The 27,623-nt window shown below is 48.4% G+C and overlaps 1 protein-coding gene across 2 annotated transcripts in view; it reads left to right on the forward strand.

The window, feature by feature from the left end:
• morc2 (MORC family CW-type zinc finger 2) overlaps window positions 1-27,623 on the forward strand; it is a 203,786-nt gene that overhangs the window by 117,632 nt on the left and 58,531 nt on the right. For both annotated transcript variants that reach the window (XR_011936455.1, XM_072484185.1), the window contains exons 13-15: window positions 16,849-16,989; window positions 18,838-18,992; window positions 20,326-20,454. Coding sequence is in view for 1 of the 2 variants with exons in the window: in XM_072484185.1 (XP_072340286.1) it covers window positions 16,849-16,989; window positions 18,838-18,992; window positions 20,326-20,454 (425 nt within the window). In the remaining variant the exon portion in view is untranslated. The remainder of the gene's footprint in view (window positions 1-16,848; window positions 16,990-18,837; window positions 18,993-20,325; window positions 20,455-27,623) is intronic.

Raw genomic sequence — 27,623 nt, forward strand, 5'->3', positions numbered from 1 at the left:
TCCCACTTTGCCTTGATTCCTTCTGGCGGCGCCTTCTCCTCCTTCAAAATGGCCCCGTAAACCGCCAAGTGTCAGTCACTGAACAAGCGATTGGTTAATTGGAGATTAATCAATTGCTCCAAATTAATTATCTTTCCCATGACACTTGTCCCACGTTCAAACTCTCTGCATCACGTCTGGTCTCAGTTACGAAATTGTTTCAAACTCGTTGAATGTACCCTCATATCTCTTTCTTGCAGTACATTATTTGCAACATTTGAGACAGTCATGGACAGTATTCAAAAGTTTAGCCAATTTTATAACTCCTATTTCTACAAATTCAATCATTTTCAAGAATCATTTTAATTTCCTGTATGTTTTAGCTAATATTTTAAAGGACCCCCCTCTATAATTGTTCAATCCAAGTCGAAGCTTGACTCCGTTAGTGACCCTGTTGCCTCGAGGTAGATTATACTTCATACCATAATTTGGGACTTCAGCATATTACCTACTTCATTGCAGTACTGATGGAATCCTACACCGTCAAAGGTGACATGTTTGAATGGGATGTTAATCCAAAGCCCAGGTTGAATGTTGGAACATGGAACAGGATGTTTGACCCATCTGTCGGGCAAGCAAATCATCTTAACCACATTTACCCAGCAGTTTTTAGATCCCTTTACTCCCCTTTGCTATATCCACCTGCCCAATCTAATGAGTATAGACATACTTTCTGCTCCTAGCCCGACAGTGAATTTCAGTCTCAAGTCTCTGTGTAAAGCAATTTATTTTGCACAGTTCTAAAATCTTGTAGCTATGGTCTCTTGTTCTAGATCCCTCAAATTTTCAAAGTAGTCTGCCTCCATCTGTCCTGTACCAGCTTCATAGAATCCCTACAGTGCAGGAGGAGGCCATTCAGCCCACCGAGTCAGCACCGACCCTCCGAAAGAGCACCCTACCGAGACCTACTCCCGTGCCCTATCCCCGTGACTCTACCTAACCTGCACATCTTTTGGACACTAAGGGGCAATTTAGCATGGACAATATACCTAACCTGCACATCTTTGGGCTGTGGGAGGAAACCAGAGCACCCGGAGGAAACCCATGCAGACACGGGGAGGACGTGTAAACTCCGCACAGACAGTCAACCAAGGCCGGAATTGAACGTGGGTCCCTGGTGCTGTGAGGTAGCAGTGCCACCCTCATCCTTTCATAATTTTAATCATTTCTATCATGTAGCCCCATAATCTGCATATTTTGAATGGAGAAAAACATTTTAGAAAGCTTAATGTTTTTTATTTCCTCATGTCGGGCAACATTATAGTAATTTGACATTGTATACCCTGAAGTATGTGGAACATTGTATACCCTGAAGTATGTGGAACATTGTATACCCTGAAGTATGTGGAGGCGGTGGAGTGGTATTATCACTGGACTAGCAAATCAGAGGCCCAGAGCAGCACGGTGGCGCAGTGGGTTAGCCCTGCAGCCTCACGGCGCCGAGGTCCCAGGTTCGATCCCGGCTCTGGGTCACTGTCCGTGTGGAATTTGCACATTCTCCCCGTGTTTGCGTGAGTTTCGCCCCCACAGCCCAAAGATGTGCAGGGTAGGTGGATTGGCCACGCTAAATTGCCCCCTAATTGGAAAAAATGAATTGGGTGCTCTAAATTTAAAAAAAAAAAATCAGAGGCCCAGAGTAATGATCTGGAGATCCAAGTTCAAATCCCACCACTGCAGATGGTGAAATTTGAATTCAATAAAAATCTGGAATTACAAGTCTAACGATGACCATGAAACCGATTGTCTTTTTGGGGGTGCTGGATTATGTTTTACTTTATATACCTGGGTCGGGCAATAGAGTTCTCTTTTTCTTTCTTTACCTTGTGTGAGGGCTGCCCCATTAGCAGTACTTTAGCTAGCTAACGTGTGCGAGGTTGGGGTTGAGCTGCAGCTGGTTGAGTCAGTTTTGCTTGGTTCAATGAGCCAAGCAACTTTGTTTTGTTGGGCGTTGGGGTTTGTTGGTATGGGGTATTGTTCATTTTCGTGCAATCAATATGTACATTTGAGAGGGGTGTTGTTCAGGGGTAGGTGGAAGAGTTAGGTTTAGAGTACCTAATTCCGTTTTTTCCAATAAGGGGCAATTTAGCATGGCCAATCCACCTACCCTGCACATCTTTGGGTGTGGGGGCGAAACCCACGCAAACACTGGGAGAATGTGAAAACTCCACACGGACTGTGACCCAGAGCCGGGATCGAACCTGGGACCTCGGCGCCGTGAGACAGCAGTGCTAACTACTGCGCCACCGTGCTGCCCCCGAAGAGTTAGTTTGTTGACAGTGACTACAGACTTTGTTTCATTTTGTGGGTGTTTGGTGACCATCTTGGGTGTGCCTTGGGGCTGTACACTCTGGGCAGATGCTTGATAATCCCTTTCGGTGGAAATGACTGGCTCCGAGATGAGGTGGGTGGGAGGGAGGGGGGGGGGGGGGGGGGGGGGGAGGAAGAGGGGGTGGGGGGAGAGGGGGGAGGAGGCCCCCGACTCGGTTGGTCACCTGGAATATGAGGGGGTTTGGTTACCCAGTGAAAAGCTTGAGAATATTTGCTCACCTAAAGAACCTGTGGTGTTTCTGCCAAAGACCCATTTGCATGCAAGGGATCAGACCAGATTGCGAAGGGGTGGGTGAGCCAGGTATTTCATTTGGGCTTTGACGGTTGGGCCCCAGGTGCGGCGATTTTGATTAACAAGCGGGTTCTTTTTTGGGGGGTTACCAAGACCATGACAGATCCTTACGGCAGATTTGTGATGATCAGGTCTTTGGCGGGCACATTGGTGGTTTTGCTCAATGTCTAAATGAAAAATTGGACTGATGTGGCATTTATTAGAAAACTGTTGGCTTCCATACCTGGGGCGGGATTCTCCCCTACCTGGCGGGGCTGGGGTCCCGGTGGGATGGAGTGGTGTGAACCACTCTGGCGTCGGTCAACCTCAAAGGGGCCAACCGGCGCGGCGCGATTCCCGCCTCCGCCGAATCTCCGGTGTCGGAGAATTCGGCGGCAGGCGGGGACGGGATTCACGCCGACTCCCCGGCAATTCTCCGACCCGGCGGGAGGGGGGGGGGGTCGGAGAATCCTGCCCCAGATCTGAACACGCATCAACTGGTATTTGGAAAATATTTAAACTGTTTACTTTTTAAAAAAATTTGTGGTACCCAATTCTTTTTTTTTTCAATTAAGGGGAAATATGGTGTGGTCAATCTTTGGGTTGTGGGGGTGAGACCCATGCAGACACGGGGAGAATATGCAAACTGCACACGGACAATGACCTGGGACCGGGATCGAACCCGGGTCCTTTGAGGTGTGAGGCAGGAGTGCTAACCACTGAGCCACCATGCCGGTCCTTAAACTGCGTATTTGATCCTAAGCTGGACCGTTCTAAGCCTATTGGCACCATCAGGGGTAGCAAAGGCACAGTTAGCTTTTACGGATCAAATGGGAGCAGATCCGTGGCAGTGTTTATAGTCAAGAGATGAGGAATTTCTATTCTTTCCCCAGATCCACCGGGTTTATTCTAGGATTGACTTTTTTCTGGTAGTTAGGTCTTTTCCTTGGGTGAGGAAGGCGGAGTACTCTGCTATTGTAATTTCAGACCATCCTTCACATTTGGCGGACTTGGTTTTTGAGTCAGACCCCACTCAGCACCCACCATGGAGGCTGGATACAGCGCTGATGCTGAATAAAGGGTTTTGAGGGCACATGTCTATTGCCATTGAGGAATATGTTAGGTTCAGCAAGAATGAGTCTGTCTTAAAAGAAGTTACTGGAGGGGAGATAATCTCCCACAAGGCGCATCTATACAGGCCTGCAAGGGCAGATCTGCAGAGGCTGATGGAGGCTATCTTTGAGATAGACCACCGGTACTCATGTGATCCCCTACCCTGGAGCTGCTGGCGACCAGGAAGAAGCTGCAGACACAGTTTGATCTGCTGTCTCCAGGGAAGGAGGTGGGCCAGCTGCGGCGCTCCTAGTTTTTTAACAAATATGGGGAGATGGCCAGCCGCCTTCTAGCCCATCAGTTGAGGTGGCAGGCGGCTTCCTGGAAGATCACGCAGGTTAGGGATTTGAGTGGCAGCTTGGCCTCTGCCCCGGGTGAAGTTAAATGTGGCTTTTGAGGCATTTTACAAGAGTCTGTACATGTCAGAGCCATGTCAATATTCTTAGATAGATTATCCTTTTCGGTGGTGGAGAGAGCGAGAGGCTGGAGGAGATGGAGGTCCTGTTAACTCCTGAAGAGGTACTAAAAGGTATTGGGTTGATGCAAACGGGTAAAGCTCCCACATGCAATGCGTTTCCTATCGAGTTTTATAAGGCGTTTGTGGGTCCGTTGACCCCGTTGATGGTAGGCATGTTCAATGATTTCTTGTCCAGGGGCTCTGTGCCTGCTACTCTTTCGCAGGCTTCTATATCTCTTATACTGAAGAAGGACAGGGACCCACGGAATGCGGGTCATATCGACCCATGTCGCTAATCGCTATTGAACGTTAGTGTCAAGCTACGGTTGGCGCTGCGGCTGGCACCCCGTCTCCCGGAGGTTATTGCGGAAGACCAGATAGGCTTCGTTAAGGGTCGGTAATTGCCGGCCGATGTTACAGAAGCTGTTGAATGTCCTCCCCCCCCCCTCCCAAGTCCGACCCAGAGGTGATTGTATCCATGGCTGCCGAGAAAGCATTTAAGCATGTCAAGGAGGAACTGAAGTCGGCATTGGCAGACGCACTGGCCCCCTTTTGAGCTCCTTGGGAGGTTTGGTCTGGGACAAAAGTTTATTTCACGGGTTCAGTTATTGAATAGGGCCCTCATGGCTGGTGTCCTTACTAATGGCTTGAGTTTGGTGTACCTCCTATTGAATAGGGGAACAAGACGAGGATTTCCACTGTCCCCTGTCCTGTTTGCTTTAACAATTGAGCCCTTGGCCATTGCCTTGAGATCTTCTGGGAAATGGAAGGGGATAAGACGCATGTGCGTTGGGGGGGGGGTTGCTGCATAGGGTGTCCCTCTATGCTGACGACCTGCGGCTTTATGCTGAGGACCCAGTCTCCACTATGGGTGAAATGGTAAAGCTACTGAGGAGCTTTGGCTTCTTATCTGGGTACAAATTGAATCTGGAGAACAGGCAAATACTTTCCGGTTAATTCCACGAGGTGGGGAGCCAATCTGGAGGTGTTACCTTTTTGCCTTGCCAGATGTCTGGGTGGCCTATTGTTGGGGCCCTGCTCCGTAAATTGAACTACGCTATTCTGGTGAACAAGGTTAAATCCAACTGGCAAACGTGAGCAGTCTATTGAAATGAATATCCTGGGACTTCCGGGTGCGGCGATGACCAGCTGAGTCGCACGTTTCGGCAGCTCCCTGTGAAACGGACTTTTGGGCTCTTGATAGGAGCCCTAACGGCAATTTTGACGGCTAAAAACACTGTGCGGTAAACCAGAAGGGAATCCCCCCTGGATACGGATGGAAAAAGGAGGAGAGAGTGGCCAGATTGCAGTGGATCCTTTAGAACAGCGGCAAGGAAGGCAAGCAAAAACCAAGATGGCGTCGGAAGGTGGCAGTTTAACATGGGGCCCTGAACAACAAGAGTTCTTGAAATGCTGTGTGGAAGAGATCAAAAAGGAAATGAAGAAAGAGCTGTTGGCCCCGATACTACAGGCGATCAAAGGGCTAAAGGAGGAACAAAAGACCCAGGAGCGGGAGCTTCGGGTCGTGAAGGCAAAGGCAGCCGAGAATGAGGACGATATACAGGGCCTCGTGGTGAAGACGGAGACGCAGGAGGCACATCAGAAACGATGTGTGGAAAGGTTGGAGGCACTGGAAAACAACGCAAGGAGGAACAACCTGAGGATTCTTGGTCTTCCTGAAGGTGTGGAGGGAGCGGACGTCGGGGCATATGTGAGCACGATGCTGCACTCGTTAATGGGAGCGGAGGCCCCGGCGGGTCCGTTGGAGGTGGAGGGAGCATACCGAGTGATGGCGCGAGGACCGAGAGCAGGAGAAATTCCCAGAGCTATAGTGGTGAGATTCCTCCGTTTTAAGGATAGAGAAATGGACCTTAGATGGGCGAAGAAAACTCGGAGCAGTAAATGGGAGAACGCGGTGATCCGCGTTTATCAAGACTGGAGTGCGGAGGTGGCGAGAAGGAGGGCGAGCTTTAATCGGGCCAAGGCGGTGCTTCATAAAAAGAAGATAAAATTTGGAATGCTGCAACCGGCAAGACTGTGGGTCACATATCGAGGGAGGCACCACTACTTTGAGACGGCGGATGAAGCGTGGACTTTTATTGTGGAAGAAAAACTGGAATGAGCGGGTTATTAAAAAGAACGTTCGAACAAAGTGGTGGGGCGAATGTGGGGGGCAAAGAGGGGTTTTATGTACTAATCCTGCGATGTGGTAACTTTTCTCTCTCCCACAGGTGGTGATGGGGGGAGGTGGAGGAGATGGGGCGTTGGCCATTGGGGGCGGGGCCAAGGGAGAAGCGCGGGCTTGGTTCCCGCGCTATGACAATCATGGCGGGAATAGAGAAGCAGGAAGGAGGGGGCGTCGTACGGTGCGAGCCGAGGTCACGGGGGGAAGCCGAGGTCAGCCAGAGTTTGCTGACTTCTGGGAGCAACATGGGGGGAGTAATTACGCTAGCGGGGGATCTAGCGGGGGGGGGGGGTGGGAGGGGGGAATTACTGGGTTGCTGCTGCTGGGGAGAGGGGGGAGCTGGTATGGGAGAGGATGGGCGGGGGGGCACCGCCTGGGGGAGATACAGCTGCGTGGGAACTGGGTGAAGAGCTGGAAAAAGGTGATGGCTAATCGACAAGGCGGGGGGGGGGGGGGTAGGAAGCCCCCCAACTCGGCTGATCACGTGGAACGTGAGAGGGCTGAACGGGCCGATAAAGAGGGCACGGGTACTCGCACACCTTAAGAAACTTAAGGCAGATGTGGTTATGTTACAGGAAACGCACCTGAAACTGATAGACCAGGTTAGGCTACGCAAAGGATGGGTGGGGCAGGTGTTCCATTCTGGGCTAGATGCGAAAAACAGGGGAGGTGGCTATATTAGTGGGGAAGCGGGTAATGTTCGAGGCAAAGACTATAGTGGCGGATAACGGGGGCAGATACGTGATGGTGAGTGGCAAACTACAGGGGGAGACGGTGGTTTTGGTAAACGTATATGCCCCGAACTGGGATGATGCCAATTTTATGAGGCGGATGCTAGGACGCATTCCGGACCTAGAGATGGGAAAGCTGATAATGGGGGGAGATTTTAATACGGTGTTGGAACCAGGGCTGGATAGGTCGAAGTCCAGGACTGGAAGGAGGCCGGCAGCAGCCAAGGTACTTAAAGATTTTATGGAGCAGATGGGAGGTGTAGACCCGTGGAGATTTAGCAGACCTAGGAGTAAGGAGTTCTCGTTTTTCTCCTATGTCCATAAAGTCTACTCGCAAATAGACTTTTTTGTGCTGGGTAGGGCATTGATCCCGAAGGTGAGGGGAACGGAGTATACGGCTATAGCCATTTCGGATCACGCTCCACACTGGGTGGACTTGGAGATAGGGGAGGAAACAGGAGGGCGCCCACCCTGGAGAATGGACATGGGACTAATGGCAGATGAGGGTGTGTGTCTATGGGTGAGGGGGTGCATTGAAAAGTACTTGGAACTCAATGATAATGGGGAGGTCCAGGTGGGAGTGGTCTGGGAGGCGTTGAAGGCGGTGGTTAGAGGGGAGCTGATATCAATAAGGGCACATAAAGGGAAGCAGGAGAGTAAGGAACGGGAGCGGTTGCTGCAAGAACTTTTGAGGGTGGACAGACCATATGCGGAAGCACCGGAGGAGGGACTGTACAGGGAAAGGCAAAGGCTACATGTAGAATTTGACTTGCTGACTACAGGCACTGCAGAGGCACAATGGAGGAAGGCACAGGGTGTACAGTACGAATATGGGGAGAAGGCGAGCAGGTTGCTGGCACACCAATTGAGGAAAAGGGGAGCAGCGAGGGAAATAGGGGGAGTGAGGGATGAGGAAGGAGAGATGGAGCGGGGAGCGGAGAGAGTGAATGGAGTGTTCAAGACATTTTATAAAAAATTATATGAAGCTCAACCCCCGGATGGGAGGGAGAGAATGATGGGCTTCTTGGATCGGCTGGAATTTACCAAGGTGGAAGAGCAGGAAAGGGTGGGACTAGGAGCACAGATCGAGGTAGAAGAAGCGGTGAAAGGAATTAGGAGCATGCAGGCGGGAAAGGCCCCGGGACCGGATGGATTCCCAGTCGAATTCTATAGAAAATATGTGGACTTGCTCGCCCCGGTACTGACGAGGACCTTTTAATGAGGCAAAGGAAAGGGGACAACTGCCCCCGACTATGTCTGAAGCAACGATATCGCTTCTCTTAAAGAAGGAAAAGGACCCGCTACAATGCGGGTCCTATAGACCTATTTCCCTCCTAAATGTAGATGCCAAGGTCCTGGCCAAGGTAATGGCAATGAGAATAGAGGAATGTGTCCCGGGGGTGGTCCACGAGGACCAAACTGGGTTTGTGAAGGGGAGACAGCTGAACACGAATATACGGAGGTTGTTAGGGGTAATGATGATGGCCCCACCAGAGGGAGAAACGGAGATAGTAGTGGCGATGGATGCCGAGAAAGCATTTGATAGAGTGGAGTGGGATTATTTGTGGGAGGTGTTGAGGAGATTTGGTTTTGGAGAGGGGTATGCTAGATAGGTGCAGCTGTTGTATAGGGCCCCAGTGGCGAGCGTGGTCACGAATGGACGGGGATCTGCATATTTTCGGCTCCATAGAGGGACAAGGCAGGGATGCCCTCTGTCCCCATTATTGTTTGCACTGGCGATTGAGCCCCTGGCGATAGCGTTGAGGGGTTCCAAGAAGTGGAGGGGAGTACTTAGGGGAGGAGAAGAGCACCGGGTATCTTTGTATGCGGACGATTTGCTACTATACGTGGCGGACCCGGCGGAGGGGATGCCAGAAATAATGTGGATACTTGGGGAGTTTGGGGATTTTTCAGGGTATAAATTGAACATGGGGAAAAGTGAGTTGTTTGTGGTGCATCCAGGGGAGCAGAGTAGAGAAATAGAGGACCTACCGTTGAGGAAGGTAACAAGGGACTTTCGTTACCTGGGGATCCAGATAGCTAAGAATTGGGGCACATTGCATAGGTTAAATTTAACGCGGTTGGTGGAACAGATGGAGGAGGATTTCAAGAGATGGGATATGGTATCCCTGTCAATGGCAGGGAGGGTGCAGGCGGTTAAGATGGTGGTCCTCCCGAGATTCCTCTTTGTGTTTCAGTGCCTCCCGGTGGTGATCACGAAGGCTTTTTTAAAAAGGATTGAAAAGAGCATCATGGGTTTTGTGTGGGCCGGGAAGACCCCGAGAGTGAGGAAGGGATTCTTACAGCGTAGCAGGGATGGGGGGGGCTGGCACTACCGAGCCTAAGTGAGTATTATTGGGCCGCTAATATTTCAATGGTGAGTAAGTGGATGGGAGAGGAGGAGGGAGCGGCGTGGAAGAGATTAGAGAGGGCGTCCTGTAGGGGGACTAGCCTACAGGCTATGGTGACAGCCCCATTGCCGTTCTCACCGAGGAACTACACCACAAGCCTGGTGGTGGTAGCTACACTGAAGATTTGGGGACAGTGGAGACGGCATAGGGGAAAGACTGGAGCCTTGGGGGGGTCCCCGATAAGAAACAACCATAGGTTTGCCCCGGGGGGAATGGATGGGGGATATGGAATGTGGCAAAGAGCAGGAATAACGCAACTGAAAGATCTGTTTGTGGATGGGAAGTTTGCGAGTCTGGGAGCGCTGACCGAGAAATATGGGTTGTCCCAAGGGAATGCATTCAGGTATATGCAACTGAGGGCTTTTGCGAGGCAACAGGTGAGGGAATTCCCGCAGCTCCTGACACAAGAGGTGCAGGACAGAGTGATCTCAAAGACATGGGTGGGGGATGTTAAGGTGTCAGATATATATAGGGAAATGAGGGACGAAGCGGAGACTATGGTAGATGAACTAAAAGGGAAATGGGAAGAAGAGCTGGGGGAGGAGATCGAGGAGGGGCTGTGGGCAGATGCCCTAAGCAGGGTAAACTCGTCGTCCTCGTGTGCCAGGCTAACCCTGATTCAGTTTAAGGTATTACACAGGGCGCATATGACTGGAGCACGGCTCAGTAAATTTTTTGGGGTGGAGGATAGGTGTGCGAGGTGCTTGAGAAGCCCAGCGAATCATACCCATATGTTTTGGTCATGCCCGGCACTACAGGGGTTTTGGATGGGGGTGACAAAGGTGCTTTCAAAAGTAGTCGGAGTCCGGGTCGAACCAAGCTGGGGGTTGGCTATATTTGGGGTTGCACAAGAGCCGGGAGTGCAGGAGGCGAGAGAGGCCGATGTTTTGGCCTTTGCGTCCCTAGTAGCCCGGCGCAGGATATTGCTAATGTGGAAAGAAGCCAAGCCCCCGGGGGTGGAGACCTGGATAAATGACATGGCGGGGTTTATAAAGCTAGAGCGGATTAAGTTCGTCCTAAGGGGGTCGGCTCAAGGGTTCACCAGGCGGTGGCAACCGTTCGTCGAATACCTCGCAGAAAGATAGACGGAATGGGAAAAAGAAGGCAGCAGCAGCAGCCCAGGATCGGGTGGGGGGGGGGGGAGGAACCAGAAGGACTCTCAGGGTTGTTAATATATACTGTATAGTATGTATAGGTCGTTGCTACAGATAATTATATATTGGACTGTTAAATTATATTTTTGGAGAGTGTTACTTGTGACAAGGCAGTTGCCAATTAGGGCTAGTTTTCATTTTTGTTATTTATTATTTATTCATTTTTTGTTTATAAAATAGGTCATTGTTATTTGTGTTGTTATAATATTGTGTAAAGGATGCACAATGTACTGTGTTGGTTGACCAAAAATTTTCAATAAAATATTTAATAAAAAAAAAAAAGAATGAATATCCTGAACTTCCAGTGACAGGCATGTGCTGAGCAGTCACATAAAAGGTGGCACTCCCCTTGGAAACTTCAACTTGGGTGCTTTTACCTGAAAATTGACCAGTGGGTCAACCAAGTAAACAGCCCCCCCCCCCCACCTGAAACCATCCTACGCCCAAGGAAATGTCCCCGCTCCCCCCACCCCACCTGAAACCATCCTACGCCCAAGGAAATGCCCCCGAACCAGAAATGCGGCAGAAAAGAAAATCTGGGCAGCAAAAGCCGGAAAAGAAGCCCGAGCCGGCAGACACTAGGAACAGGTGAGCAAGACATGACGGAGCGAGCGGAGTCACTGGCGCAAACGCCAGCCTACCTGCTGACAGCACAATGGACAGAGCTCCTAGCCAAAGAGCTCCTGAAACACAGGGACAAGTCAAGGCGGAACTGAAGTCGGCATTAGCAGACGCACTGGCCCCCTTTATGAGGTGCAGAAGGCAACGGTGCGAGATCTGGAGAAGGCCGCCATCGACCCAGAGCATTGAGTATAAGAATTGGCAAGTCATGTTGCAGCTGTATAGAACCTTAGTTAGGCCACACTTGGAGTATAGTGTTCAATTCTGGTCGCCACACTACCAGAAGGATGTGGAGGCTTTAGAGAGGGTGCAGAAGAGATTTACCAGGATGTTGCCTGGTATGGAGGGCATTAGCTATGAGGAGCGGTTGAATAAACTCGGTTTGTTCTCACTGGAACGACGGAGGTTGAGGGGCGACCTGATAGAGGTCTACAAAATTATGAGGGGCATAGACAGAGTGGATAGTCAGAGGCTTTTCCCAAGGGTAGAGGGGTCAATTATTACGGGGCATAGGTTTAAGGTGCGAGGGGCAAGGTTTAGAGTAGATGTACGAGGCAAGCTTTTTACACGGAGGGTAGTGGGTGCCTGGAAATCGCTACCGGAGGAGGTGGTGGAAGTAGGGACGATAGTGACATTTAAGGTGCATCTTGACAAATCCATGAATAGGATGGGAATAGAGGGATACGGACCCAGGAAGCGTAGAAGATTGTAGTTTAGTCGGGCAGCATGGTCGGCACGGGCTTGGAGGGCCGAAGGCTGTACTTTTCTTTGTTCTTTGACATTGGGGCCGTGTTTAATGCGGCCAAAGTGGCTCTGTTTAAGATCAAGGTGCGGTTCGCGATGCTATATGCGGGCAAAGTATGGGTGACTTTTCAGAACAAAGAACATTACTTCACCACGCCAGCAGAAGCGGAAGAATTTATCCTTCGGAACGTGATGGGAAAGCAGCAAGAGTAATGGACGCATATGGACCATGGTTCTTTGCTTCCACGGAAATGCACTGGGGAGGGGGAAATGGTGGAGTCGCTCCAGGGGTAGCCACCAGGCTAGTGAACATGCTGATACAGGGAAGTGGGGGGGAGGGGGCGACAGGGAAGGGAGTGCCTGGCAGAACAGGGTGTAACACGAGGTTTGGGGTGGAGGGGGAGGGAGGGATGGGGAAAGCCCATAGGAGCACGGGAAAGAGGGAACGGGAAGAGTAGATGGGCCCGGGAGTGGGTGGTGAATGTAGAATGCTGGCTACATGAGGTTGCACATGGCGAAAGCTGGAACAAAGGATCAACGGCAGCCATCTTGGATGGCCCCCAATCAAAGGAAACCCCCAGAGTGTAGGGGCATATCCATGCGGTAAAGATGGCTGACCCCACAGTAAGGGCAGACAGAAACCCTGCCCCCCCCATCAGGATAGTCACCTGGACTATCGGGAGACTCAGCGGCCCGGTGAAAAGATCCAGAGTCTTCACCCATCTGAAAAGCCTGAGGGCCAACATAGTCTTCCTCCAAGAGAGACAACCGAGGGAAAAGGACTGACAGGGTAAGAAAGAGTTGGATAGGACAGACGTACCAAATGTGCTACGGAATGAGGGCTAGGGGGGTGGCCATACTGTTTAGCAAAAGGCCGACATTCACAGCGACAAAGACAGTGATGGAACCGGGAGACGGTATGTCATGGTAAGTGGTATCCTGGAAGGGGCACCAGTGGTACTTGTAAATGTATATGTCCCCATATAGGACGACGCAGACTTCATAAAAAAGGCCATGGCAGAGATGCGCGACCTAGGCGCACACGGCTGGATACGGATCTACAAATGGATCCTGACGAGTCTGGTGGAGGACGCAAAAATAGACCTACAGAGATAGGGTTCGCTCCCACTCCCTGGCGGGAAGAATACAGACGAACAAGGTGAACGTGCTGCCCAGCTTCCTTTTCCTGTTCAGATCCCTCCGTCTTCATCCCCAAGGCCGCCTTCATCAGAATTAACAAATTAATCATGGTGTAGGAGTGCATGTCTGTGGGGGAGTTTGTGGGGAAGAGAGAAGAACCTGAGGATTAGGAAATGTGCTACAAAGAAGGAGGAATATGGGGGTCCTGGCCCTCCTGAGCCTCCTGTTCAACCACTGGGCAGCTACCACAGAAACTGTACGGGGACGGGTAAAGGAGCCGGAAGCGTAGTGCCCCCCAAGCCAGATACTCAAGACGCCCAGTGGTAGTTGCCATGATGGGAAAATGGAACTAACACTTTGGTCTGACCACGATGTCCATCATGGCCCCCATCTGCAAGAACTGCAAATTTACCCCTGCGACTATGGACGCCTCCTTTAAAAGGTGGAGACAGGACAAAGGGGTACTGACGGTAGGGGACCTATACGTGGACAGCATAGTAGCAATCCTGGGGGAACTCTCAGACAAGCTTCAACTCCTGAAAGGGAACGAGCTACGATCCATGCAAGTTAGAAACTTCCTCTGAAAGGAAATGGCGACTTTCCCCCAGCTGCTAGGACACTCCCTACTGGACAGACTCCTGACCGCAGGTGAACTAGGGGGCGGTAACTACGCTGACATGTACGGACGGCTACCAGAGGAGGTATGTTCACCTCTTGACGAGACACAGGAGAAAGAGGAAGAGTTGGGCATGGAGATAAGAGGCAGGACACCCGGCCGACTTCTGGTACATTTGAGTACCAGGAAGCAGCAACGGTGGGAGCGAAGCAGTACGGTTTAAGTGGGTTGCTTCACAGCTCCAGGGTCCCAGGTTCGATTCCCGGCTTTGGTCACTGTCTTTGCGGAGTCTGCACGTTCTCCCCGTGTCTGCGTGGGTTTCCTTCGGGTGTTCCGGTTTCCTCCCACAGTCCAAAGATGTGAGGGTTAGGTGGAATGGCCATGCTAAATTGCGCTTAGTGTCCAAATAGGTGAGATGGGGTTACTGGGTTACGGGGATAGGGTGGACGTGTGGGCTTTGGCAGGGTACTCTTTCCAAGGGCCGGTGCAAACGCGATGGGCAGAATGGCCTCCTCCTGCACTGTAAATTCAATGATTCTATGAAGCAAGACAACGGTGGTGGCTGACCTCTGGGGGCTCGCAAATAGGGGACCTCTATACTTGTACATAGATTTTGTCTCGGGGAGACATAATTGTCTGCCCCCATATGATTTATTTTCCTGGTTACTTTTTCTGTCGTCCTTGATGTACACACCATAGTAATCTTTATTATCACAAGTAGGCTTACATTAACACTGCAATGAAGTTACTGCGAAAAGCCCCTAGTCGTAACATTGCGGCGCCTGGTCGGGTACACTGAGGGAGAATGCAGAATGTCCAAATTACCTAACAGCACCTCTTTCGGGACTTGTGGGAGGAAACCGGAGTACCCGGAGGAAACCCACGCAGACATGGGGAGAACATGCAGTCTCTGCACAGACAGTGACCCAAGCCGGGAATTGAACCTGGGACCCTGGAGCTGTGAAGCAACAGTGCTAACCACTGTGCTACCGTGCTGCCCACTAAGTTTGTAGATCCTGTTTGTGGGTTTTTTTCTTTTCTCTTTTATGAAATGAAAATCGCTTATTGTCACAAGTAGGCTTCAAATGAAGTTACTGTATATCTATATTAGCGTTACTATGTATTATACACAACATGTTATTATAAATAATTATGAAACCAATAAAAATATTATTTTAAAAAACGAATATCCTTCCGAGGTTTTTGTTTCTTTTTCAGTGTCTCCCCACTTTTCTCCCTAAATAATTTTTTATTAAGGTTAATAAGTTGGTAGCATCCTTTATATGAGCAGGTAAGACCCCAAGGATTTGAGACACTGACAGTCGGGGAGGGTCTGGCATTGCACAGTTTGCTTTTCTACTGGGTGGCCAATATTGAGAAGGTGCTGGGGTGGTTCAGTGATCCGGGTCCGATGGAAGCGAGTTCCTATCGGGGATCTAGCTTAGGTGCATTGATAACATCCTTGCTGATGTTTCTCCAGCGAGGTATTCTTCGAACCCTGCGGCCTTGTAACATTATGCTAGAAAGGAGTTGTGCACTCTTAACCAAAAGGAAAAAAATATGTACAGTCTGGCTGCCTGCAATGCACACTTTTTCATGCCAACTTTTTGTCCAATTGGCAGGTCAAGAATCCAGATCAGTTAATTCAGCACAGGCTAGGATTTCTCTGGTTTATATATTCTTGAGCTACTCACCCATTTAGTTTGCTGTACCACTGGGCAGGTTTCCCACTTTGTTTTTAAATCAATTTAGTATGCGTGATGTTAAACTGGATGAGGGAATGACTAAACATGTGAAGCTTTGCGAGTGATGAGCGAAAAACAGAGTGAATTTGTGATTGGGGCACCAAGATCTTTATTCCACTGGGTAATTCCCAGGCCGAGAAGCCATCCAGCACCTTGATTATCTGAGGAGTCGCAAATGGCGCTGAACATTGTGCAGTCATCTGCGAACATCCCCACTTCTGACCTTTATAATGGAAAGGTGGTCATTGATGAAGCAGCTGAAGTTGGTTGGGCCTAGGACACTACCTTGAAGAACTCTTGCACTGATATCCCGGAGCTGAGATGATGTTTAAAAAATACTAACCTAACTATTATCTAATTATATCTAATTATTTTTTTCAAATTATGGGGCAATTTATTGTAGCCGACCCATCTAACCTGCACATCTTTGGGTTGTGGGGGTGAGACCCACGCAGACACTGGGAAAATGTGCAAACTCCACACGGACAGTGACCCAGGGCCGGGATCAAACCCGGGTCCTCAGCGCTGTAGGCAGCAGTGCTAACCACTGCGCCACCATGCTGCCACGGAGCTGAGATGATTGACCTCCAATCGCCACAACCATCTTCCTTTGTGCCTGGTATGACTGACCAGCGGAGTGTTTTCCCCCTGATTCCCATTGACTAGGGCTCCTTAATGTCATACTCAGTCAAATGCTGCCGAGGTCAAGGGAAGTCACTCTCGCCTCACCTGGCATTCTGCCCATTTGTCCATGTTAAAACCAAGGATGTAGTGAGGTCAGGAGCTGAGTGACCCTGGCGGAACCCAAACTGAGCGTCCATGAGCAGGGTATTGCTGAGTAAGTGCCGCTTGATAGCACTGTTGATGACTCCTTCCATCACTTTGCTGATGATGGAGAATGGACTGATAGGGCAATAATTGGCTGGATTGGATTTACCCTGTTTCTTGTGCACAGGACATGCCTGGACAATTTTCCACATTGCCGGGTAGATGCCAGTGTTGTAGCTGTACTGGAACAGCTTGGCTATTGGTGCGGCCAGTTCTGGAGCACTCGTCTTCAGTGCAATTGTCGGAAAATTGTCAGTGATGCCGTCTGGCTTAAGGCAAATATCTATTTATTCCTTGGTCACCATCCACATGCAACTACTTGTCCTTACTGTCAATTTGGTGTTTTAAAAGCTAGTAAATTATAGGACTTACTGGGCAAAAATGTTTCTTTACTCATGCCAGGCTTCCCGATGAGGATCCTTTGTAATGGAGTTTTCTGTTAACATTAGTTTCTGACTCTTGCAGAGCCTTGAAGGAGCCAAAGGAAATGTGCTTTATTTTTGGTGTGAACATTGAACATCGTGACCTGGATGGGATGTTCATTTATAACTGCAGTCGTCTCATTAAGATGTACGAGAAAGTCGGACCACAGTTGGAAGGAGGAGTGTGAGTACCCTGAAAATTGCCTGGTCATTGGGCTTAAATGTCTTGCTTAGATGCTTATATTAACATTCCTTTAGTGACCTGCTACGTTTCCTGTCAGTTCCACGCTATAAAAATGCTAGAATATGGGCAATCTGGTTGTTTTGAGAAAATGTTCCATGTCCTTTCTGCATCCTGCCCCCATTGTTCAGTGAAGTAGGAACTCCATTTGAGGAATCATGGCCATGGCATAACTTTTTCCTGTACTGTGTACTTACCGTGTCTCCATGTGACAGGTTGCCATGTCATTAAGTCACCTGGTGAACATAAGAGACAGTACAGATGTACTGATGTATTTTAGTTAATCATAGAATTTACAGTGCAGAAGGAGGCCATTCGGCCCATCGAGTCTGCACCGGCTCTTGGAAAGAGCACCCTACCCAAGGTCAGCACCTCCACCCTATCCCCATAACCCAGTAACCTCACCCAACACTAAGGGCAATTTTGGACACTAAGTGCAATTTATCATGGCCAATCCACATAACCTGCACAACTTTGGACTGTGGGAGGAAACCGGAGCACCCGGAGGAAACCCACGCACACACGGGGAGGATGTGCAGACTCTGCACAGACAGTGACCCAAGCTGGAATCGAACCTGGGACCCTGGAGCTGTGAAGCAATTGTGCTATCCACACTGCTACCGTGCTGCCCTTAAATGAAATATAACCCTGGCAAAGTTTGAGTTCTCGATTAATCTAGTGATCTGATCAGGTTTATGTATCCTCCAGGTTAATTTCATAGAACATAGAATATACACTGCAGAAGGAGGCCATTCGGCCCACCGAGTCTGCACCGACCCACTTATGTCCTCACTTCCACCCTAACCCCGTAACCCAATAACCCTTCCTAACCTTTTTGGACACGAAGGGCAATTTATCATGGCCAATCCACCTAACCTGCACGTCTTTGGACTGTGGGAGGAAACCGGAGCTCCCGGAGGAAACCCACGCAGACACGGGGAGAACGTACAGACTCCGCACAGACAGTGACCCAGCGGGGAATTGAACCTGGGACCTTGCTGCTTTGAAGCCACTTGTGCTACCGTGCTGCCTATTGTTAACTACAGTAAAAAAATGAGGGTTATAAAGCTAGGTAGGGACAGTTCTACAGAAGTGGTGAAATTTGTGTCGGACTTCAGAGAATGGAAGGCGCGGTCGTACAATGGTTAGCTGCCTCACGGCTCCAGGGACCCGGTTTCTATTCCGGCCTCGGTTAACTGTCTGTGTGGAATTTGCACATTCTCCCCATGTCTGCGTGGGTTTCCTCCAGGTGCCGGATCCGGTTTCCTCCCACAGTCCAAAGAAGTGCAGGTTAGATGGATTGGGGATAGGGTGGCGGCCTGGGCTTGAGTGGGGTGCTCTTTCCAAGGGTCGGTGCAGACTCTATGGACTGAATGACCTCTTCCTGCACTTGAATTCGACGAATAGAGTTTGAAGGTCCTACCACTGAAGAAAGAGAAAGGGAAGGAATGATGCTTCGGCTGGAGTCTGAGAACTGGAAGACATGGAACTACAGGGTTGCAGAAAAGTGAAGTAGCAGCTTTTGGTGAAGTTATAAAGTAAGATACTAATCAACATTAAGATTCTAAATTCAATTACGTTAGAGGCTAGGATGTCAGTCAGGGCAAATGAGCAGAGCATAGTGTGTAATAGGATCCGGGTGATGTTTTTGACAGTTTGGAATTCCGGAGATTATACAATCAGCAAAGGAAGCATTAAATTGAACCTAGAGAGTTAATGGTGTGGATAAGAATATGTCAAAGAAAGAGGAAATTATATTTGTAACTTGATTTCCTTTTTGTTTATCCTTAGTTCATGTGGTGGAGTAGTGGGCGTGGTCGACATCCCATACCTGGTTCTGGAGCCCACCCACAACAAACAGGACTTTGCAGATGCCAAAGAATATCGCCATCTTCTAAGAGCCATGGGCGAGCACCTCGTACAGTATTGGAAAGACATTGGCATTGGTAAGAAGAGGATTTGTAACTTAAACTGGAACTTCACCTGAACCTATCTGATCATTTTAGCTGTTGTGCGCATGTACTTTTTTTGTTTAGAAGCAGTGCTGGTGATACCTGTCAAATAACTTGAGTTGTAAGGGAGCTGAATTAATACATTATTTGAATTGATGTAATTGCCAAAGCATTCCCAGTTTATCTACAGGTCGCAGACTGTTTGCCAGCCGTTTCATTTTGTTAATGCAATTTGCTCATTCTTTAAAACAAAAAGTAAAATGACGACTGGATTGCAAGATGATCCTTATTCTTGCATGTTTTTGTTTTAAACTGTTAACATTATTACCCATGATAATTTATTTTTCATTGTACAGTGAGCAGCCTTGATGAGAACACACCAGGGAGAACAGCAGTACAATTGAAAATATAATTGCTTCCCTTCTCTATAGATTCACATCTTCTCTGGGGATCACATGTTTGTTAGCTGTGAAGTAAAATGCAAATGTGGGAGTAATATTGCATTATGATGGTATGGATAACTTTTGGATGAGGTCCACATGTTTTTGCAGCTCATTTTCTCTAGGGATTTCAAGCATTTTGTGTTTGTGGGGGATGGGGGGGGGGGGGGGGGGGCGGGGCGGGAAGATCCCTTGAGAGCTTCAAAGCAGTTGTTTCGTTATTCTTGTGTGGATCAATCAAACTTTTTTTCTTGTTCAAATTATCCCCTCAATGCTGCATCACGTTCTCAGCCTACAAGTTCAGAACAAGATCGCCGAGTGCATTCAATCCCACAGTTAATATAAATGAGCCATTTGTTCTAGCTGTGATACAGATCATACAGAATAGCAATTTCACTTTATAGCGCAGACTTGACTACCAGTCCAACCAGTTTTACGGCATTAAGTAATCGCAATAGCTTATTTATCTTGTACCTGACTGAAACGTTAACCTTATCTTGCCCACTCCAAAGACCTACCTGTTTTAGAACATTATTTTTTTAATGCCAGTTTCTCTGATCTGTTTTTATTTTTAAACATGAGACTGTCCAGGTGATCCCATTGGCGTCCAGCACTGTCATTCTGAACCTGGTTCTAGGAGGCTCCTCCCTGCTGAGGAAGCATGTTTATTATCTCCCAGCAAGGCTTTGAATCTAATCTCGTGTTAATCGTAGTTGTCCCGTCATACTCGCAGTCACATAATAATCTCGTACCAATCAAACTAAATATACGTAGTTGTCCCGTCATACTCGCAGTCACATAATAATCTCGTACCAATCAAACTAAATATACTATGTTTTTATGTTATGATCTCTTATAAAGTTAATAAAAATTCTCTTGGCTTACAGCACAGAAGGGGATATTGAAATTCTGGGATGAGTTTGGCTATATGTCAGCCAACTGGAATCAACCACCTTCTGATGAGACTGTATACAAGAGACGACGTGCTATGGAGATCCCAACCACCATTCAGTGCGGTACGTCTTACCCACAATGCTTTCTGTGCATAAAGTTGGTAAGTTCCATAAGCAAATATCAATTAGGTTAGGGATAATTCAGAAAATCCCAGTATTCTTCTACTGCGCACTCAGAAGCTACTTTAAGCATTAGATGCTGAAGTTGTTGCTTTTGTGTCTTCTTTCATTTTTTACATGGCAACTAGCACATGCATTTTTATCTGCATTTTGCATCATCTGTCTGCACATGCCAATTCCCCCAACTTTCTTTCCCTACGCCTGCATTATTGAATTTGGCTGCTGTTTGTGATTCTAAGCCAACTAAATGGCCTTTCTTTCCTGCGTGAAATGAAAAATGAATGAAATGAAAATCGCTTATGGTCACAAGTAGGCTTCAAATGAAGTTACTGTGAAAAGCCCCTATCGCCACATTCCAGCGCTTGTTCGGGGAGGCTGGTACGGGAATTGAACCATGCTGCTGGCCTGCCTTGGTCTGCTTTAAAAGCCAGCTCTTTAGCCCTGTGCTAAACCAGCCCCTTAAGGCTGGTGAGCTTAGACAATGAACATTGGCCAGCGAATTGAGCATGTTCTTCTCTCACCCCTTGCCCAGTATCCATGTGAGATTCCAGTAGGGTTTGTTATGATCCTGGACCAGAGCCTCCTAAGTTTTTCTTACAATCCAGTTAGGGGCTAGTAACTTTTTGCTTAAGGTAGACAAAGTTTGCGATCCAAGCTACTTATTTCGAGAATAAAGCCACAAGATTCCATACATTTTGAATAAACGAAAATAAACTTTACTATACAAGGTCAGAAAGATAAAACGATTTGAAATATGTACCGTGCGCTCCTAACATTCAGAGTTAACGAGCAGTCAAACGGTGGCCAAACACACTGTACCGCACAATAAATGGCATTGTAACTGTCTTTCTCATGAGGGATTTCAGTCTTCAGAGATCTTGCCTTGGAATTTTCTGCAAACGCCGCTCCGACTAGGATGGCCTCAACGATAGCCTGTCTCGCAGGGTTTCAATCTCTGCTCCCGAGACTCCATTGCTCTGCATTCCCGAGGCTGCACTCCTGCACCAACTCACGAGCACTGTACCATGCACAATTCTCCCCCTTTAAAAAGGGTACATTCACCTCAATAACCCATAGCACCGAGTCACCAACATCTGCTGTTGCCTTAGTTCTTCATGACTTCTCCTGAGCTTCCATTACTCAATGCCTGTCAGCCACAACCCATTTTCGCTTGGAATCTCGTCCTTTGCTCCTCTCTTTCCTTCTTCTTAACTGGGACCTCTCCCTGTCCCCTAACGGGGACTCTTCTCGATAGCGCAGTGTTCCCGATCACATGATCGGGGTTTTGCGCCATTTTATTTTTACACAGGCGCACTGGGCCTGTGTCCTTGGCCTGAAGAACTTCAGACTCAGTGCTACACATGCGCAAATTACTCCCAGTCCGCGCATGCATGGAAACTCCCGGGGCCTGTCCGGATTTGGAGTTCCTGACCTCTGTCTGACGATAAGGTAAGTCCAATCTCGTAACCGGTTCCTTTGTAACAGTGAAAAGCTGCCTGATTCTCCCCACCACCACCACCACCACCCTGCCTCCCATGCTCTACTCTTTTCTCCAAATAAGTGCTGCGGACTTCCAGATTGATCTTGACTTGATCAGGCAGCTGAGCACAGACCAAGAATAGAACCTCAATTTCTTGATTTGAATGGCCAGCTCCACAGCATGCATTGCATTCATTCAGCATACCTCTAACAAACCATGCACTATACACAATAGAAAAGGAGTCATAATTAAGACACTTGGGTTTGAACCAAGAAACACAATTGCTCAAAGGAAATTGGTAATAACCATCATGTTTAGTAACTATATTGCACAGAGGTCCATAGAAAAATTGTACTGAAAACTGATGTATTAAATAGCTGAAAGTTTCACACACTATGCACAACCCCAAACATTAATTAGAAATCTAATCTTCCACCAGGAAGGTGGTGCGCCAACTGAGACGAGCAAGGGGTGCAGTTTATGAACATGGAGATAAGTATGTTAGGTCAACTCCGGAGGGAGGCAGCGGCAAGGGAAATTCTTCAGGTGAGGGATAGGGCAGGGAAGTTGGTGGTGGCTCCAGTGCTGATTAACAAGGTTTTTGAGGAGTTTTATGAGAGGTTGTACAAGTCGGAGCCACCCGGGGGAGACCGTAAGATGCAGGAATTTCTAGATGGGTTGGAGTACCCGAGGCTAGGGGAGGGGGACAGGGCTACATTAGATGGAGCAATAGTGAAGCAGGAGATAAAGGATGCGATTGGGAGGATGCAGTCGGGGAAGGTGGCAGGGCCGGATGGGTTTCCGGTGGAATATTATAAAAAATTCAAGGATAGGTTGGCACCCCTGATGGTGGGGATGTTTGAGGAGGCGATAAGGAAGGGGATGTTGCTGCAAACCTTGGGGCAGGCATTGATTTCACTGTTGCTAAAAAAAGATAAGGATCCGACTGAGTGTGGGTGGTATCGGCCCATATCACTTCTGAATGTGGACGTAAAAGTGTTGGCGAAGGTACTGGCTGGAGGATCAGACGGGCTTCGTGAAAGGGAGGCAGCTGTTTTCGAACATTAGGAGGGTTTTGAGCGTCGTTATGGCACCGGCGGAAGGGAAGGAAACAGAGGTAGCTGTGGCATTGGACGCCGAGAAGGCGCTTGATCGGTAGAATGGCGGTACCTGATGGCAGTGCTGGAGCGGTTTGGGATTGGACCAAGGTTTGTGAACTAGGTAACGCTATTATATAAGGAGCCGAAGGCGAGTGTCCGCACAAACAATATCAGTTCGAGATACTTTTCTCTACACCGTGGGACGAGACAGGGATGTCCTGTGTCCCCCCTGTTATTTGCACTTGCGATTGAACCGTTGGCCATCGCATTGAGAAGTTCGGGAGTATGGAAAGGAATAGTGCGGGGGGGGGGGGGGGGGGGGGGGGGGATAGAGCATAGGTGTCCTTGTATGCCGACGACTTGCTGCTGTATGTGTCGGAACCGAGTGCGTCGATAGGAAGAATATTGGAGCTACTGCGGGTATTTGGGTCTTTCTCTGGGTACAAGCTGAACCTGGACAAGAGTGAGTATTTTGTGATGTCTCAGCTGGGGGTGGGGGCAGGGGTGGGGGGAATGCCATTCCGTAGGGCAGGGACTCATTTTAGGTATCTGGGGGTGCAGGTTGCCTGGGAGTGGGGGAGGCTTCGCAGGTACAACATCACTAGTTTGGTGGGGAAAGTGAAAGCCGTTCTGGCAAGGTGGGGTGGCCTTCCTCTGTCACTGGCGGGTCGGGTACAGGCGGTTAAAATGAATGTGTTGCCGCGATTTCTGTTTTGTTCAATGCCTACCGATTTTCCTGCCAAAGTCATTTTTCAGGGAGATTGAGGGAAGGATTACCTCATTCATATGGGATGGGAAGGTGGCCAGAGTGAGAAAGTTGCTGCTACAGAGGGGAAGGCAGGCAGGGGGTTTGGGTCTCCCGAACCTGTTGTACTACTACTGGGCGGCGAATGTGGAGAAGGTGCGGAGCTGGGTCAGAAGGGTTGATTCTCAGTGGGTCAGAATGGAGGAGAGTTTGTGCAGGGGATTGGGGCTGAAGGCACGAGCAACAGCGCCGCTACCGATAGCTCTGGGGAAATACTTGGGGAGTCCGGTAATAATAGCTTCATTGAAAATCTGGAGGCAGTTTCGCCATCACTTCGGGTTGGGGGTAGGGTCAAGGGAAATGTTGATTCGGGGGAACCACAGATTTGAGCCAGGAGGTGGGATGGAAGTTTTCGTAAATGGGAAGAGAGGGGGATTAAGACACTAAAAGATTTGTTTCTTCGGGGTCGGTTTGCAGGATTGAGGGAGCTGGAAGCGAAGTATGGGCTGGAGCAGGGAGAAGTATTTAGGTACATGCAGGTTCGGGATTTTGCCAGGAAGGAGATACAGAGCTTCCCAGAGGAACCGGCCTCCACATTGCTGGAGGAGGTGCTGACGACAAGGGGACTGGAGAAGGGGGCAGTGTCAGTGGTGTACGGAGCTATTTTGGAAGGGATCAAAGCAAAGTGGGAGGAAGAGCTGGGAGAGGTATTAGAGGAGGGGGGTCTGGTGGGAGGTGCTCCGGAGAGTGAATGCCTCCACCTCATGTGCGAGGTTGGGGCTGATGCAGCTGAAGGTGGTATATAGAATGCACCTCACGAGGGCAAGGATGAGCTGATTTTTTGAAGGATTAGAGGATGTGTATGAGCGTTGTCGGGGTGGGGGGACCCCGCTAATCACGTTCATATGTTTTGGTCCTGTCCAAAGTTAGAGGATTACTGGAAGGAGGTGTTTAGGGTAGTTTCCAAGCTGGTGCACGTGAAACTGGACCCGAGTCCCTGGAATGCCATATTCGGGGTGTCGGACCAGCCAGGGTTGGAAACGGGTGCGGAGGCAGATATCGTAGCCTTTGCCTCGTTGATCGCCCGAAGGCGGATCCTGCTGGGATGGAGAGCAGCCTCTCCAACCTGTGCCCTGGTGTGGCGGGGGGACCTGTTGGAATACTTGACCCTTGAGAAGGTTAAGTTTGAACTGAGGGGAAGGACGGAGGGGTTCTACAAGTCATGGGCATTATTCACTATGCACTTTCAAGAACTGGATAACATCGAACATTAGTTGGGGGGAGGGGGGCTGTGTATATTAAGGATGACTATGGATAATACCTGATTCCTTTTTGTCATTTGTTTATGTAAACATGCGGGCTGATGTTTGGGGGTTGGTGGGAGGATGGGATCGTTGTTATTTTTATGGGGATTGACATATCTGTTGCTGATTATTGTTTATTGTTGGTGGGTGTAAATTCGGGAGAAAATGTGGAAAAGGAGGAGAATAAAAATATTTAGTAAAAAAAAAAGTGTTCTCACCAACACCCTCTATAACTGCAGCAAGACTTCCCTACTTCTATACCCCCATCCCCCTTTCAATAACGGCCTTCATTCCATTTGCCTTAATTACTTGCTGTACCTGCATGCTAACTTTTGTGATTTATGTATGAGGAAAGCCAGATCGCTCAGTACCAAGGCATTCTGTAGTCTCTTTCTATTTAAATATTATTTGTTTTTCTATCCTTACCAAAGTAGATAACTTCTCATTTTCCCACATTATGCTCCATGTATCAAATTCTTGCCCACTCGCAACCTATTTATATTTCTTTGCAGACTCTTATCCTCACACCTTGCTTCCCCACCTATCTTTGTGCCATTTGCACATTTGGCTACAATGCACTCCCCAAGGCACCAACATAAATCGTAAATAGGTACGGTCCCAGTGCTGATCCCTGTGGCACTCCACTAGCTCCAGTTTGCCAACCTGTAAATTACCCAGTTATTCTGACTCTCTTCCCCATTAGTCAATCTTGGCCTGGTACACCTCTCATCCCTTCCTTTTTCCCATCCTGGCTGAGTCCAGCTTTGTGGAGAAATCAGTTAAATTGTTCTATTCCCCAACCCAGGACCCAAAATCTTGAAAATCTCCGCATTCGCTACACATCTCGTTCCAAGCTTTGCAGACACTGTACTCATACAACCAATGTATCCACTATCTTTGCAGCCACTTGTCAGCATTTAGTCCCATTAGATTTCCTAATACTTTTTTCATAGTGATACTAATTGTTTTGCATTTCTCTCTCCCGCACATCCCTTTTTCCCCTTGAGTTTCTACTTCTTTGGTGCTTTTAGTTTCTTCTACTGTTGAAGTCAAGTATAAAGCATGGTTCAAAAATCTGTCATTTTATTTGCTTCTGATTGTAATGCCCCAGTTTAATCCTCCAAGGATCTCTTTTTATATTTCTTGCTAGTTTACTCTCGTCCTAATTTCTCCCTCTTTGTTTTTTGGTCACCCGTTGCTGGCTTCCATAAGTTTTCCAATCTTCTACTTATTACTAATCTTTGCAGCATTGTACATAATTTTATAAATAAATTTGCTAGCATTGTTAACCTCCTTTGTTAACCATGGATGGTTCAACTTTCTGATGAGAGTCTTTGGCCAAAATGTTCGGTTGCTTGGGCGAACCTACTCCCTACCCGAAAGCGCATAAAATCACACTGGAATATGTCAGGCGCACATCCCAATATCATCGTGCCCCCATGTGATATTTTGGTTGGTGGCTGGAAATGCACTAGTCAGAAACGCACCTACTAATGACCAAGAAGCTAACTTAAATTAATTAAACAGCAGTTAACTAGGAATTTACATTACTTGTCTGCTTTACGAGTCAGTGTCAGGTTGATTGGCAAAGCAGCCTTTAGTTTCAGCTACAACCTCGTTCTCAGGCGTGATGAAATTCAGGGCTCAAAAAAATTAACAAATATGCCTGGGGACTGAAGTCTCTGTATGATTGTGCTGCCTAGACACAGGTGGCACAGTTTTTCTTGTATGTATTTTTTACAGGTCCGCAGTTCGCTCAGACAGCTCCGCAGTGACTGTGCCCAGAGGGAGCACTTTGGAAGTATCGACCTGCATATTCCTTTTTCTTGACATCCGCTTTCTTCCTGCCCTTCCTGACAGTGCTCAGCTTTTCACAGAGTGTGTTTCACGCTGGATGGCCATTAATTGGCTGGCAAGTGTAAAGCGATCTCGGATGGGAGTGGATTTCACATCCCCCCCCCCGCCCACATCGACTAGGACGCTCTGTGATCTTAAATGATTACCACCGTGCCTCTCTCGCACTATTTTCCTAACCCACTTAAGCCAACTCTATCATCATACCATTGTCATTATCTTTATTTAAGTTCAAGGTATTAGTTTCAGATCCAAGTTTCTCACTCTCAAACTGAATGTGCCATTCATCATGTTATGATCATTCTTACCTAGACGATCCTTCACAATAAGATCACAAATTAATTCTGTCTCTTTACACATTCCCAGGTCTAAAATAACATGTTCCATGGTTGGTTCCATGACATTATTCCCCAATTACACTTTAGGAACATGCCCTGAAGGCTATCTTTGCCAGCTTAATTTCTCCAACCTGAGAGAGATACGGATATCGGTAAAGACTGAATAGGCTTGGGGCTCTTTTGGGTTAGCACAGTGGGATAAATAGCTGACTTGCTGTGCAGAACAATGCTAGCAGTGCGGGTTCAATTCCCATACCGGCCTCCCCGAACAGGCGCCGGAACATGGCAACT

The sequence above is a fragment of the Scyliorhinus torazame genome, chromosome 1, assembly GCF_047496885.1.
Source record: "Scyliorhinus torazame isolate Kashiwa2021f chromosome 1, sScyTor2.1, whole genome shotgun sequence".
Taxonomy (NCBI): Eukaryota; Metazoa; Chordata; class Chondrichthyes; order Carcharhiniformes; family Scyliorhinidae; genus Scyliorhinus; species Scyliorhinus torazame.